The sequence below is a fragment of the Trachurus japonicus genome, chromosome 3, assembly GCF_045865225.1.
Source record: "Trachurus japonicus isolate A0001 chromosome 3, Traja_1.0".
In the NCBI taxonomy this organism is placed as follows: domain Eukaryota; kingdom Metazoa; phylum Chordata; class Actinopteri; order Carangiformes; family Carangidae; genus Trachurus; species Trachurus japonicus.
Window position 1 is genome coordinate 14752712 of NC_140909.1, and position 12430 is coordinate 14765141.

A 12430-nucleotide genomic window follows, 5' to 3' on the forward strand; every position below is an offset into this window, starting at 1 on the left:
TGAAACCTTTGAAAAAAATATATCAGGCAGCATCATTTGAGATGTGAGCTTCAATAAAAGTGAGATCAAATCGTCGGCAACTGTGTAATGCCGTGTAATGTGTATGGAGTCTGCTTTGCATATGTTTCATTCATCCTGTTTGTGTGCTTATTTTCAGTTTTCAGGAGGATTCATTGGCTGCTCTCCTCTTTGGGTCATACATTCTGTGTCTCTTTACCACACTTCACCACTAGGGGGCAAAATTACATGTTTTCATCATAAACTAGGCTATATGATTTTAATTTACTGTTTAATCCATGAATGTTACACTTTTGGTGGCTAAATTTGTTACAAGAACACTATGCTTAAAAAAACAGATTATTTAAAGTTTACCCTGAATTTCTCTCTGCTTTTAATGTTTTTGTCCTACTTCACTACATCTATTTGAGACTCGTGTCCCCTGATACTTGTCTGGTCTATTATTAGTAATAGAAAATATTTTAATGACAAAAAGATAGGCCACTTCCTGAAAATACCGGACGGTGGGTATTTGGTTGCACATTGGGTTAAATAAAGGAAAAGAGGGATTATAATTCCTGGCAACGCCCCTAAACACAAGATGTTTGAGAGATAATCCACGTAGAGATTTATTGGTCAGAATGTCAAAATAAATTCAACAAAACATAACAAACATAAATAATAATAATAATGATTATGATAATAATAAACGGTCTAATCGTCCTATCCCGCTCTCCCAGTCCATATCCCTCCCATCCGACCGCGCATCCGTCCATCCATCCATCACTGCTCCGCGCTTCCAGGTGTGGTGACGAGGACAACGCGGAAGTGTTGTGTGTGTCAACAGCAGCGCAGGAAGCCGCCGAAGTTAACTGTCTTCAGGGAGACACAATGTCCAACAACGAGGAGATACGATACTGTCACAGCTTTTCCTACATTTGCCTCAAATTCCTCCTCTTCTCCTACGCCATCGGTTGGTGGGTGAGTAGCAGCGCGTTTATCTTTCGTTAAACAGCAGCGTGCGTTTTGTTTGGACCGACATACCCGGCTGCAGGAGGACAGACTGACGGACAGGGTGCGTGTGTGTGTGTGTGTGTGTGTAGACTGTGTTTCAGCCGGGGATAGCGTGTGTTGCCCAGCTCCATGGGAAATCTAGTACGAGTAGACCTGCTGAGAGAGAGAGAGAAACCGAGTCAAAACTGTGCCATTGTTTAATAACAGCTTTGAGTTTGTGCTCCATATTTGTGAAGCGACAGGTGTTGCAGTAGTCTACCTGTTGCTCTACTCTAATATTCTGCAACGTTGAATTACACAACACAACCGTCTGCCTGCTGCGAGGTGGCCACACCCTCCCCCTGTACACCTTTACCCTGTAGCCATACCTGCCTGATAACTGCTGTGTAAATACAGAGAAAGAGAGAGGGGGAGGAAAAGGAGCAACAGTTCCAGTCTTTGACATATAAACTGTATGTTTTGATGACTCCTGCTGTGGTGCGTGCATCATGTGTGCGTGCCACCACATGACAAATCAGCAGAAAAAAAAATGTTTTGAGGAAATGAAAATATGATAAGTGGACAAAAATGACCTGCTCCAGATGAAAGGTGGTCCAGTAATGGTTTATTTGTTTAGACTTACTAACATAATAAAATGGTTGAAATTAGGTGTTGACCTATTAAAGGTTTCACAGATATTGACAGTAGCCTACTCATACTTATTTTTACCACAATAGGAAACTATTAAGTCAAACACACAGGAGTGGAAGAGATGCGTGGCTGAACAACAGGAAGTCAACACAGACAGGCAGCCTAAAAAACAAAACAAATGGTAGGCTATGAGAAGACAGCTCTGTGTGGTTATAAACTTGAACTGGCTTCTTAGCGTCTGACAGGTACACCACAGTCTACTGATTTGAGACTCATTACCATGTCTTCTGTCTCTGGTCTCAGTGTTCAAACCTGTCATTTCTGTATAATTGGTTGCTTTGTTTTTGACATACACCGACAACTCACAAAAAGTTAGGGATATTCAGCTTTCGGATTGAAATTTCAGAATGCGTAATTACAGGTGACCTTAATTTGACCTTTTCAAACTTTTGAATACATGTCCAACAACAGTAGTCAACAGTTGTCTAACAAGGTGATCAACAGCAAAAATCACAACAGGTGTCTGATCCACGAATCCACCAATAAATGTTCTGGTTCAGCGACAATTTGTATTGAAACAGTCCCATTCATTGCGCTGTTCACATTTTGACATCATGAAACCAAGATGACAGAGTGTCACCGAGTGTCATCAGCAGGTTGAACAGTGACACAGAGAGACTGGGAGAGTCACAGAAAGGCAGAGAAGTGGACGTCCTTTGGCCACATGACAACTTATTGAGACATTGACATTTTTTTGTTGTGGTATACCTACCACTGTTGTTAGCTTTTCTTTCAATACATTGTTTATAATGAAGAAATTACCATTATATACTTATACTTAAATGCCCTAGTTTCATGATATAATATCACTGTAGCATCAACTTTTTACATTTTCCATAAATTTCACCCGGAAGTTGAATATCCCTAACTTTTTGTTAGTTTTGTACAATCACATTGTTCTTTACTAATTAAACACATTTTATACACGGCTTGTGAAATGTACAGCAGAAGGTTACTGAGTGTATGAATGGGCCTCATGACGAACAACTGATGATGGCAGTGTGCTGCCTCCACATGTCTGGATTACTCACAGGGGCAGTGGGCAGATGCACAGGGACCAAAGGGGATCATTAGAGGCCACAGTGGTTAGTTAGGATAAATATCCAGTGTCTGCCTTCACAGAGGAATTAGGACTGTGTGTGACAGATATATACAAACACCTACACAGCAATGAGAGGTTGCTTTTTATTTCTGAGACAGTGTTTTCAGTGGAGACGTCAAGTGAAGTGAAGAACTGGCAGGAGAGCACTTTGTCCTCCCACTTGCAAGATGAACTGTAAGTGGATAAAAAGCAAACTAAAAACATTCATCATTTTAGTGGAAAAAGTGATAACTCTCAGCGATCGAAGAGCCACATATTCAGCTGCAAGCGATGATTATCTGAGTCTTTGTCCTTGTCTGACTTGGTGCTTAAATACATTCTTAGATGCTGTGATCTGTCATAACAAGGAAGGAACGCTTTAATGATAAGAACTTGTGTAAATACACACAGACAGTTGTTTAAATCACCATTTGTTTTAGCAAATCCATTGAAATAACTTTTATCTTCCTAAAAACCGTCACTCTGATGGCTCACAGTCACAGTATGCCAGTGTTTTTAAGAATAAAGATTTAGTGCAGCCACGCCAAACCAGGCAACCGCTCCCTGTCATGGACGAAATGACAGATTGTGTATTTGTGCAGACAGATGGCTGATTGAGACACTTGGTGCAAACGAAGAGAATCACTTTTTCTGAAACGTTTATTCATGCACGGGGAGGGAGAGAAAGAGTGGGATGGTGCGACAGGGGGAAGCAAAGGAGTGGGTAATGGGTGTATTATGGGGAATGAATGCTGTCTTGATAGAAGGGGGTGAAACAGATTAACAAGTTATATTTACTTTGCTCCCACAGCTCGTTGATTCAGTCGCACTAAAGAGATATTCTCACAATGCTCTGTTCCTGAAGAATATGGCTCAGTGTGATAACTGCCAGGAACAAAGAGCTGTTTTGGTCACATTATCACATCCTCTAGGAAAACGTATAGAGCAGCTAATGTTCCCAGGCTGAGCGCTTGAAGTGGTACTCATGTATTATAATGGGCACCAACAGAGATTCTGCCAAAATGTATCATGAGACAGGTGTGAGGGCCTTATTTTTAGCTGACTGCACGCCGGTGCTCTCAGTGACGCATCCACATTTCTTGTAATAGTGGAAACAACAAATGCTGATAGATTTATGGATTACGATAGTGATTTACTGGCAGCATTGGCTGAATATTCTAGTAGTGATTTAGTGGGAAGTTTATGGGATGTTTTTGACCTCAGACCTTCAGACTTTTGCTTTCTTATAAAACTCATCTGGACTTGAGTATGTATAAAGATGATTGAGGGAATATACTGTATGTCTTGGTTTTAGTTTAGTGACCTGTTCTTCACATTGTCTCGGTGTCCCAGAGGACAGGACATCCGTGTGGCAGAGAGGTTGTTGACAGCCAAGCAAAACATACTGTAGCATACGGTAAGTTTCAGGAACAATGTACAGGAGATGGTGAGTTATTTCCTGCTTATTTTGAAAATGATTTATGAAGTCATGAAGGGACAATATGCCCCCATGATGTGACCTTTATCCATTCAGTTTTATTGTGTTGGATCAGTGTTTGTCATGGCTGAGAAAGACTAAAACCAAAACCAAAACAAATTCATGTGTATGAGAACACAAAAGGGTGTTTTACAGTCTTTTAAAGCTGCTCTGAGATTAATTGTTATTCCAAACAGTGGATTTGCTAAACAAAGGTCACTATTTAATACCTTTTTCAGTTGGCAGTTATGATTGCCTATGTTGTTCTTTCACAATCAGTTTGTTCCTGTCAGTTTTATCTTAGACTAATACTAAAACAACTGAAGTTTTATTTTCTTTTTAAAGATAACCATCCGAACTGTGATTCCAGCTCTGAACGTTTTGTTCGTTTCACTTTGTTCTGCTGTATGAGTTTATCTGCTTTTAACTTTTATTTACTCACAGAAGGTTTATTTAACACTGGCTCATACAGATAACACACACAGACATTGGGACTAACCAGTGTAATATCAGTCTTTGACTTGTGACCTCTTAGCAGTTTTAATTGCATTGTGATTTGGGACTGTGCGCCTTACTGGAATCATTTCAATCAATCCTCTATATACCAGCAACCTTTACTGGCATCACACACCTATCAAATAAAAATGTTCCTCTTTGCTTTGTGAAAATCATGTATAAATCATAGTCCAGCACACAAGACAATATAATCTCTTATATAATTTTTTGTGTAAAACCCACTACTGCACAATTTTGAAAATACATTGAACAGTTTTATTAACTTGCCGATGTGAAACCAGAACAAAGGTCTTCAGCCTCTCATGGCTACTGTGCTGGCTGTGGCCTTTTAGTGGCTGTGAGGCTTGCAGCATCCATCCTGGTTTCAAAACCATGAGTTTTAGCCACACGTTTCCATTAAGTAGTTTTAGCAGAGTGTAACAGGTTTCATTATCCAACTTCAACGTGGACTGAAGCTCTGATATTGTCACTGAGTCGTCTGCTGCGGGGTAAATGCAGTACTGCATGTGTGATTATATTATCATGGATATTTTAGTCAGGATTTGTTTGCATGAACCGTGAGTGATTCACAAACCATCACGACTGTAAAGATGATCACTCATAGATGTTGACATATTTGATTGTTTGCCAGAAATTAAGAGTTTCTCTGTTTTAAAATGCTCTCAGCTGGATGGGAGTGAGTACTGTATTAAGTGGGTGGGCGACCAGCCAGCAGCAAGATACCATAACAGAGAGCAAGCAGGGACATGTAAGGAGAAGACATTGTGGTCGAATGTAAACAGTGATCTGACCTTCAGAGCTCAGAGATGAGCACTAATTTTCTTGCCTTTCTTTGCTTCCCCCTCTGCTCCTTTACTCTGACATGATGTTCATTGTAATTTGGAAAGGCTGAAGATAGATTGTGAGGAGGCTGGCAGCAATTAGCAGAAAATGTGTCAAAGAATAAGCTGTTTCACTTCAACATTTAAACACACACACTATGTACAGTATGTGAGTGTATGTGTGTGTGTGTGTGTGTTTTGTTGAGTGACTGCTGGTGTGGAGAGTAATAACCACCAACAAGCAAGTGTGAAATGTGAAGACAAACAAAATGCAATCGACTTTCCACTGGAAAGTGTTTTAAGTGATTCAATTGTGTCTTGTAAAGTTGTCTGGTCTGTGCTGCAAAAACAAACCAAGTTGTAATACGTTTTTCTTTAAATCAAAAGCTTTTCCTCCGATGCCTTGTGCAGCATAACTTTACTGTATTGGGGAACCACTGCATTGTGTTTGTTTATTGTTTTCGGCAGCGTACAGGTAATGTGTAGGCACATTCACTGACACTTTGGTGAGTACATAAAAGACATCAAGGTAATTGATGTCAGGATAAATGGGTCACTGGTGTTTGGCAGGTTATTACATCATGGCCTGCTCACATTACAGGGCTGCATGTGCCCATGTGCTACTTGGCAGTCATTCAATCTGTACAAAGAGCCTTTTTAATTTTAGATTTTCTTCTGAGCACACTGAAAGAACAGACTTTTCTCATTCAGTGTTGTTGATATCTATATATTTCCTACAGTCCCCTGAATTTTTTTTCTTTTTACCAGATAATACGTCAGCTCCTAAGCCTCTTAGAGTAGTCATACTGTATATGAATGTGTTCTTGAATTCTCGTAGGCAGTATTCAACTCTTATCTTATATATTTTTTGTCTATTCACTGCTTTATTTCAATTTTGACACTTTCCGCAGTGATCAGCTGAGCATCAAATTGAGAAAATACTGCATTAAATCCTGCTCAGTGCCTCCTTACTGTCACTTTCCAGCAACTGTGTCTGCGTCAGAATTATTATCATCATCAGTATTTCTTATTTATGGTTTATTGATGGGGACATATAGAGTATAGACACAGATAAACTGAAAATGTCTATGTGATGCAAGTGTCATGGTGTTTATTGTGGATGCTAATTTGTAAAACTTGTCTCAATAGAGGAGCGTTTGTGGAGAAGTAAACTGATTACAGCAAGATTTAGTAAAAGACATTCAGTAGCAACATAGCTGCAGTAAACTAGATTAGTGGCATGAAAATAAGGTAAAGTGAGCACAGCAAAACAATATCAGACACATATTTAATAGTAACATAGAGTACATTAGCTACAGAAAATCAAACTTGAGTAAAGTCAGTCCCATGGTGGTTTCCTGTTTCAGTTTTGTTATAAACAGACTTTTTGTCAACACATTGTTTGTGACCTTTTTAAATAAGAGTCAGAGACCGGTTTGATAAATTGACAATTGAGAGTTTTGAAATGATTTGTTCTTATTTATGGTGTGAAATGTCGTTATAAAATCCAGGACCACTGTGCCTACTACATTTCCCTTTATCATGAGACTGTCAGATATTTTCTAATATTAAACAAATGTCTGACTCTGCAGTGGTTATATCTGGGGCAGATAATGGTTTGTGTCCATGTAATCGAGCAGTCGTTCTGAGACAGTCTTCTCCTGAAGAAGACTAATTGGTCTGTAGTTGCTAATCTCTTCAGTGACCCCCGGATTTTAAAATGTGCATTACCAAAGCATTTTTCATCCATGTGGGAATAGCCCAGTTTGCCCCTACATTAAAGCCCCTACAAGGAACTTTTAACTGGATATGCTAAAGTCTCTTGTTTCTGCTAATGTCTCTGTGTGACCCACAACAGCAAATGAGCCCATCGGTAATAGTGCAACCGGGAGGCAGTGGTCGGGTCGGTCCACGGACGAAACGATTTGCGGCACTCAGACCGGAGACAGCACGCGCTAGGTAGTCTGGAGCCCTGACGCACGAGCCAGATAAGTGTCTTTTCGACAATACGCGCTAGAGCTCATGGGAAATGCATTCTTCATTTCAGCAAAACACTACTGCTTTTGTCCAAAGGGGTCAGCAAAATCAACACAAAATGAAAGTTCCTTGTAGTGGCTTTAATGAGACGAGTAAAGACCTGGAACCAGAAGGCTGCTGTGTATTTTTTTAGGGACACAGTATGTGGATTATAGGCTTTTATCCTCAGAGAAGATGGTGTTAAAATCATTAACACGATCAACTTATTGATCAACTTCTGTCTGTTGTGCAATGAGCTCAGGGTTGTCTAAACTCTTGTCAGTGTTAACCAGATCAGTGTGAAACATCATTACATTTACTAGAAGGTTTGTTCATTTAATTGACCTTTTAAAGAAGGGGCAAATTGGCCATAAAGTGAATGTCCCACCATGCAGCCCAGTCTTCTTAAGCACCCTTATCAAATGGAGGAATCTGTTGTGGCTGACCTGTTTGCATATGTTAGACACGTAAGGCTACAATCAGCAACCAGTAATGGTTGTTTGAAACCACTCAGAAAGTTTGTCGGTGTATGCTACAGTTGGAACAAGAGAACAAGAAAATGTGAATATCATTATAGAATTTATGTGAGCAGCATAATTATCTAGTCTTGTTTTTATGGTTTACAAAAGCTTCAGCCTGCAGAGTCTGTGTAAAGTCTCTGAACTAGAGATATGCTTTAGTGTCTGAATCAATGCGCTCACAGGAGGAATGTCCTGAGTCTCAGTCTGCGGTCATCAGTCTGTGATTCTGTGATACAGTGATAAAGAGTGTATGTGGCCATCTCTCATCTGATAAAATCCTGCCTTTTAGAAACCTGACCAAGATAAGTAATCGGTGCAGAAGAACAGTTGGCTAGATGCCTGAAATCCTAAAACCTGAGGACTGAAAGAGAAAGTATCACAAAGACGGTGATATAGAGACGGAGTGTGTGGTTGTGTGTTTCTGTTCACAGTCTAGACTGATTATCGGCTTCACAGCAATGATAGTTTTTCAAAATCCTAAAGTCAGTTCTGAATTGATGATCGAATTATGTTGGAGTAATTGAGTGAGAGAAGGCCAGCAAGGCTAAAATGCAGAGAGCATGTGTGATTGTGTGTGTGTACTTCAGACACACTGATTGTTCTCAGTAGATTCACTGTATCCCCAGCTGAAGTGCTTCAGAGAACCTAATTAAAGAAAGCTGTCATTTACAATAACAACACTGAATTGTCTGTGACTGCAGTCCACTTCAGTCTGGTGAAAATGCAGATTATAATTAGTATAATTCCCTTGAAGCACATGCATACACAAGTGGCTTTTCTTGCTTGCTGTGATAGATTTGGAGACTTCTCACCATGAAAATTGACTCATGATAAGTATGTCAGCTGAACATTTACATTACCCCAGCATGTAGCATGTGTTAGCAATTTACCAAAGTAAGATTAAGACAAACAGAACAAGTACCTCATTGGCTGAGTGCTACAACAGAGGGAATAATCTTTGAGTCTCGCTATATACCACTTCACATCTAATTGGAGTCTGTGGTAAGCACCATAACCCTCCAACAGATCGTATATATACATTGTCCATGCTTGTATGAACCCTGTTGCATGTTCTGAAGTGGCTTTATTTTAATTGTATACAACAAAATTATAATGAATGTATTAATCTGCCAGTGAGTAATGACATATATAAACTAAACAGTATTCTTCACATGACACAATAATTGCATTATTTATTCCAGTTAGGCAACAAGATTAACATGTTTTCCATTATTCAACACTTCCTGGTCATATCATATCTTACTCATAATGGTCGCAGTAGCCATATAGCAGTAAATAAGCATGTGCTTCTGGCTCATATATACTGTATTAGTTATTTTAGCTCACTGAGTAGAATCAGTAAGGGATTTGAAGATTATGTCTGTATGTGTGTGGAAACAATTTTGAGTGTTTGTCTTTGGCCCCCTTCGTGTTTTCATCTTTTAGTCATATTTAACGCTGCTTAATTTATATGAAATCTGAATTCAGAATGAAATTTCTATTATGTTCAAGTTGATGACTAACCCATGCTATCTACCTGTCCTTTGTGTTTCCAGTTAATTGGTGGATTTATCCTGGCCATTGGCATCTATGCTGAGGTGGAGAGACAACGCTACAAGACCCTGGAGGGGATGTTTCTGGCCCCAGCTATAATCCTCATCGTCCTGGGAATCATCATGTTTATTGTTTCATTCATTGGAGTCCTGGCTTCTCTCAGGGATAATCTGACTCTATTGAAAGTGGTGAGTTTTTCCCTTACAGGACGATTTTTTTTAAAACATTAAAATACCTGAAAGGATTCAGAAAGTCTGTAAATATTCTATTAAGTCTTTGTTTTTTCTTTGTTTTGCTGGCATAATTGTGCACTAAAAGAACAATACTTCCACTCATTTGTACCAGTGAATCAGTTCAAAAGCTATAAAATCTGTACATGTCCTTGGATCTTTGTGGCACTGATACCACAGGGTGCTACAGTAGAGACACTACCATGAGACTCTGGTCCATCATCATTTCTGCAGATTTTTCATTTCCACTTTCATGCTGCTAATTTCGATCTGGTGACTGGAGAGGCCACTGCTGTACAGTGAACTCAATTTCAAGTTCATGAAACCAGTTTGACCCTTACTTTGTGACATGGTGCATTATGATGCTGAAAACGGCTACTAGAAGATGGTAACCTGTGGCAACAGAGGGATGCACATGGTCAGCAACAACACTCAGACAGAGATTATGGCAGTTAAACCATTATTTATTGGTATTAATGGACCTAAAATGTACAAAAAACATCCTTCACACCATTATACTGTACCACCAGCAGCGGCCTAGACTGTTAACGGTGGGTCCATTGACTCGTGCCATCAATGCTAAATTTTGACCATACTCTTTCCAGTCTCAGCATGAATCCAGATGCATCAAACCGGCTGTTTTGCCAGTCTCCATCTGTCCAGTGTTTGTGAGCCTGTGGCCACTGCAGCCTCAGATTTCTAATCCTCTGTTATTGTAGCTCATCCACCTCCAAGTTGGGTGTTTTGTTCATTCTGGGATGTATTTCTGCCGACCACGTTTGTAATGAATGGATATCTGAGAAACTGTAACCTTTCCGTCAGCTCCAGCCAGTCCAACCATTCTCCGCTGACCGCTCTCTTCAGAGAGGAGTTTTCCATCCACAGAACTGCTGCTCACTGTCTCTGTGTGTGTGTTTGTTTGTTTGTTTTTTTTCACGCCTTTCTGAGTAGAATATCTGCAGACTGTTATGTGTGAAAATCCCAGGAGATCATCAGTTTGAGAAAAACTCAAACCAGCCTGTCTGGCACCAACAATCACGCCACAGTCGAAGTCACTGAGATCACATTTTTTCCTCACTCTGGGCGCTTGATGTGAACATAAACTAAGCTCTTGACCTGCATCTGCATGATTTCATGCACTGCACTCACGCTGCCACCAAACACACCGGTCAACAAGCAGGTGTAGTGTACATTGTGTTTCCATTAAAAACCTTGATGGGTGTATGGTTGCAGCGTGTAACTCAGTGCCAATCTAACATTGTGTCCAGTAGTAAGTTATAAATTATTAATGTCCACATCTGTAAGTATGTAATGCCTCTTCTCTGTTGTCTGTTTGATCACAGTTCATGTACACTCTGGCACTGTGTCTGTTTCTGGAGCTGCTGGGAGGGATCTTGGCGCTGGTGTTTCGCAACCAGGTGAGCTGTTTAGGTTCTGATCAAGAATCTGTTCAACTTTCCCACCGGAGCATTTGTCAGAGATGTTTTAAGTCAAGTCAGTTTTATTTATATACTACACATGCTGTTCATCTTTACAGCAGAGCAATGCGATAACAACCAAAGCTTTATACATCAGTGAACTGATATTTGCCAGCTGTTGATCATCAGGAGATGACTAAAAACAAAAAACAAAGCTGAAAAGGTTGGGTACTGTATTAGTACTGTATCACTGGTGTGCACCCACCCAGCACTGTAAAAATATGAAAACTTACATTACTGTACATTATAAAATAGCACATATAGTTGGATACACCAAGTTAAAGAAAATGTTAATGCCATTGTAACTCTAATTTTTCAAAACCAATTGTCACCAAATGGCATATTGTGGACAAACCATGAACTAAACCATGCAAGTGGTTTAGTATCTTATCCAAAGGCTTCACTAACACACCCAAACCTTATTTGCTTACATTTCTACCCAGGAAATGTACTGGGGCAGTATAATCAGAATTGATCTCTTTATAAAGCAGATAGGATTATCGTTTGTGGTGATATCACTGTGCTGATGGCACGTTCTGCTTCCTTGACCGGTTTTTGTGTTTTCTGTATAAATCTCACTTTTGTCTGTTTCTCTCAGTCACTCCTAATCCTTACCCGGATTCTCTCTTTCTTTCTTGTGCTCTCTTTTTTTAAAAATCTCATTTAGCTTCTTACAATGACATCCATTTACAGTATGTTGCGGTGCATACTAAAACAGCATGATCATTTGTTTTTATGCAGTCATGGCCACAGCAAGCAGCTTCTGTTTGTGATCATGAGCAGCACTTTGTGTTAAGACAGAGGAAGAAAAGGAAATACAACATGTAAACACTGGGGGTTATTAATTGTTTTTTTGTTAATTAGATAATAATTAATTTAAATTAATCCAATGAGCTCCATCAATTCTTGTTGTTCAGTGGTTCACTGCAGGTGGGTGATTTAAAATGCTGTGTTTTCTCCACCACTGAGGAAACCAGCCCAGGAGTCCGGACCATCTCCCAACAAACCCCCATTGCGCAAGTGAACATTTCATTT

General features: G+C 39.8%; 1 protein-coding gene across 2 annotated transcripts in view; it reads left to right on the forward strand.

The window, feature by feature from the left end:
- The first annotated feature begins 772 nt into the window (after positions 1-772).
- The window catches only part of tspan15 (tetraspanin 15), a 28753-nt gene continuing 17095 nt past the window's right edge, over positions 773-12430 (forward strand). The window contains exons 1-3 of one of the 2 annotated variants that reach the window (XM_085763470.1): positions 773-978; positions 9690-9875; positions 11261-11335. In XM_085763470.1, coding sequence (XP_085619596.1) covers positions 889-978; positions 9690-9875; positions 11261-11335 — 351 coding nt within the window. In that variant the 5' untranslated portion in view covers positions 773-888. The remainder of the gene's footprint in view (positions 979-9689; positions 9876-11260; positions 11336-12430) is intronic. The other variant, XM_085763462.1, reaches the window with a different exon arrangement.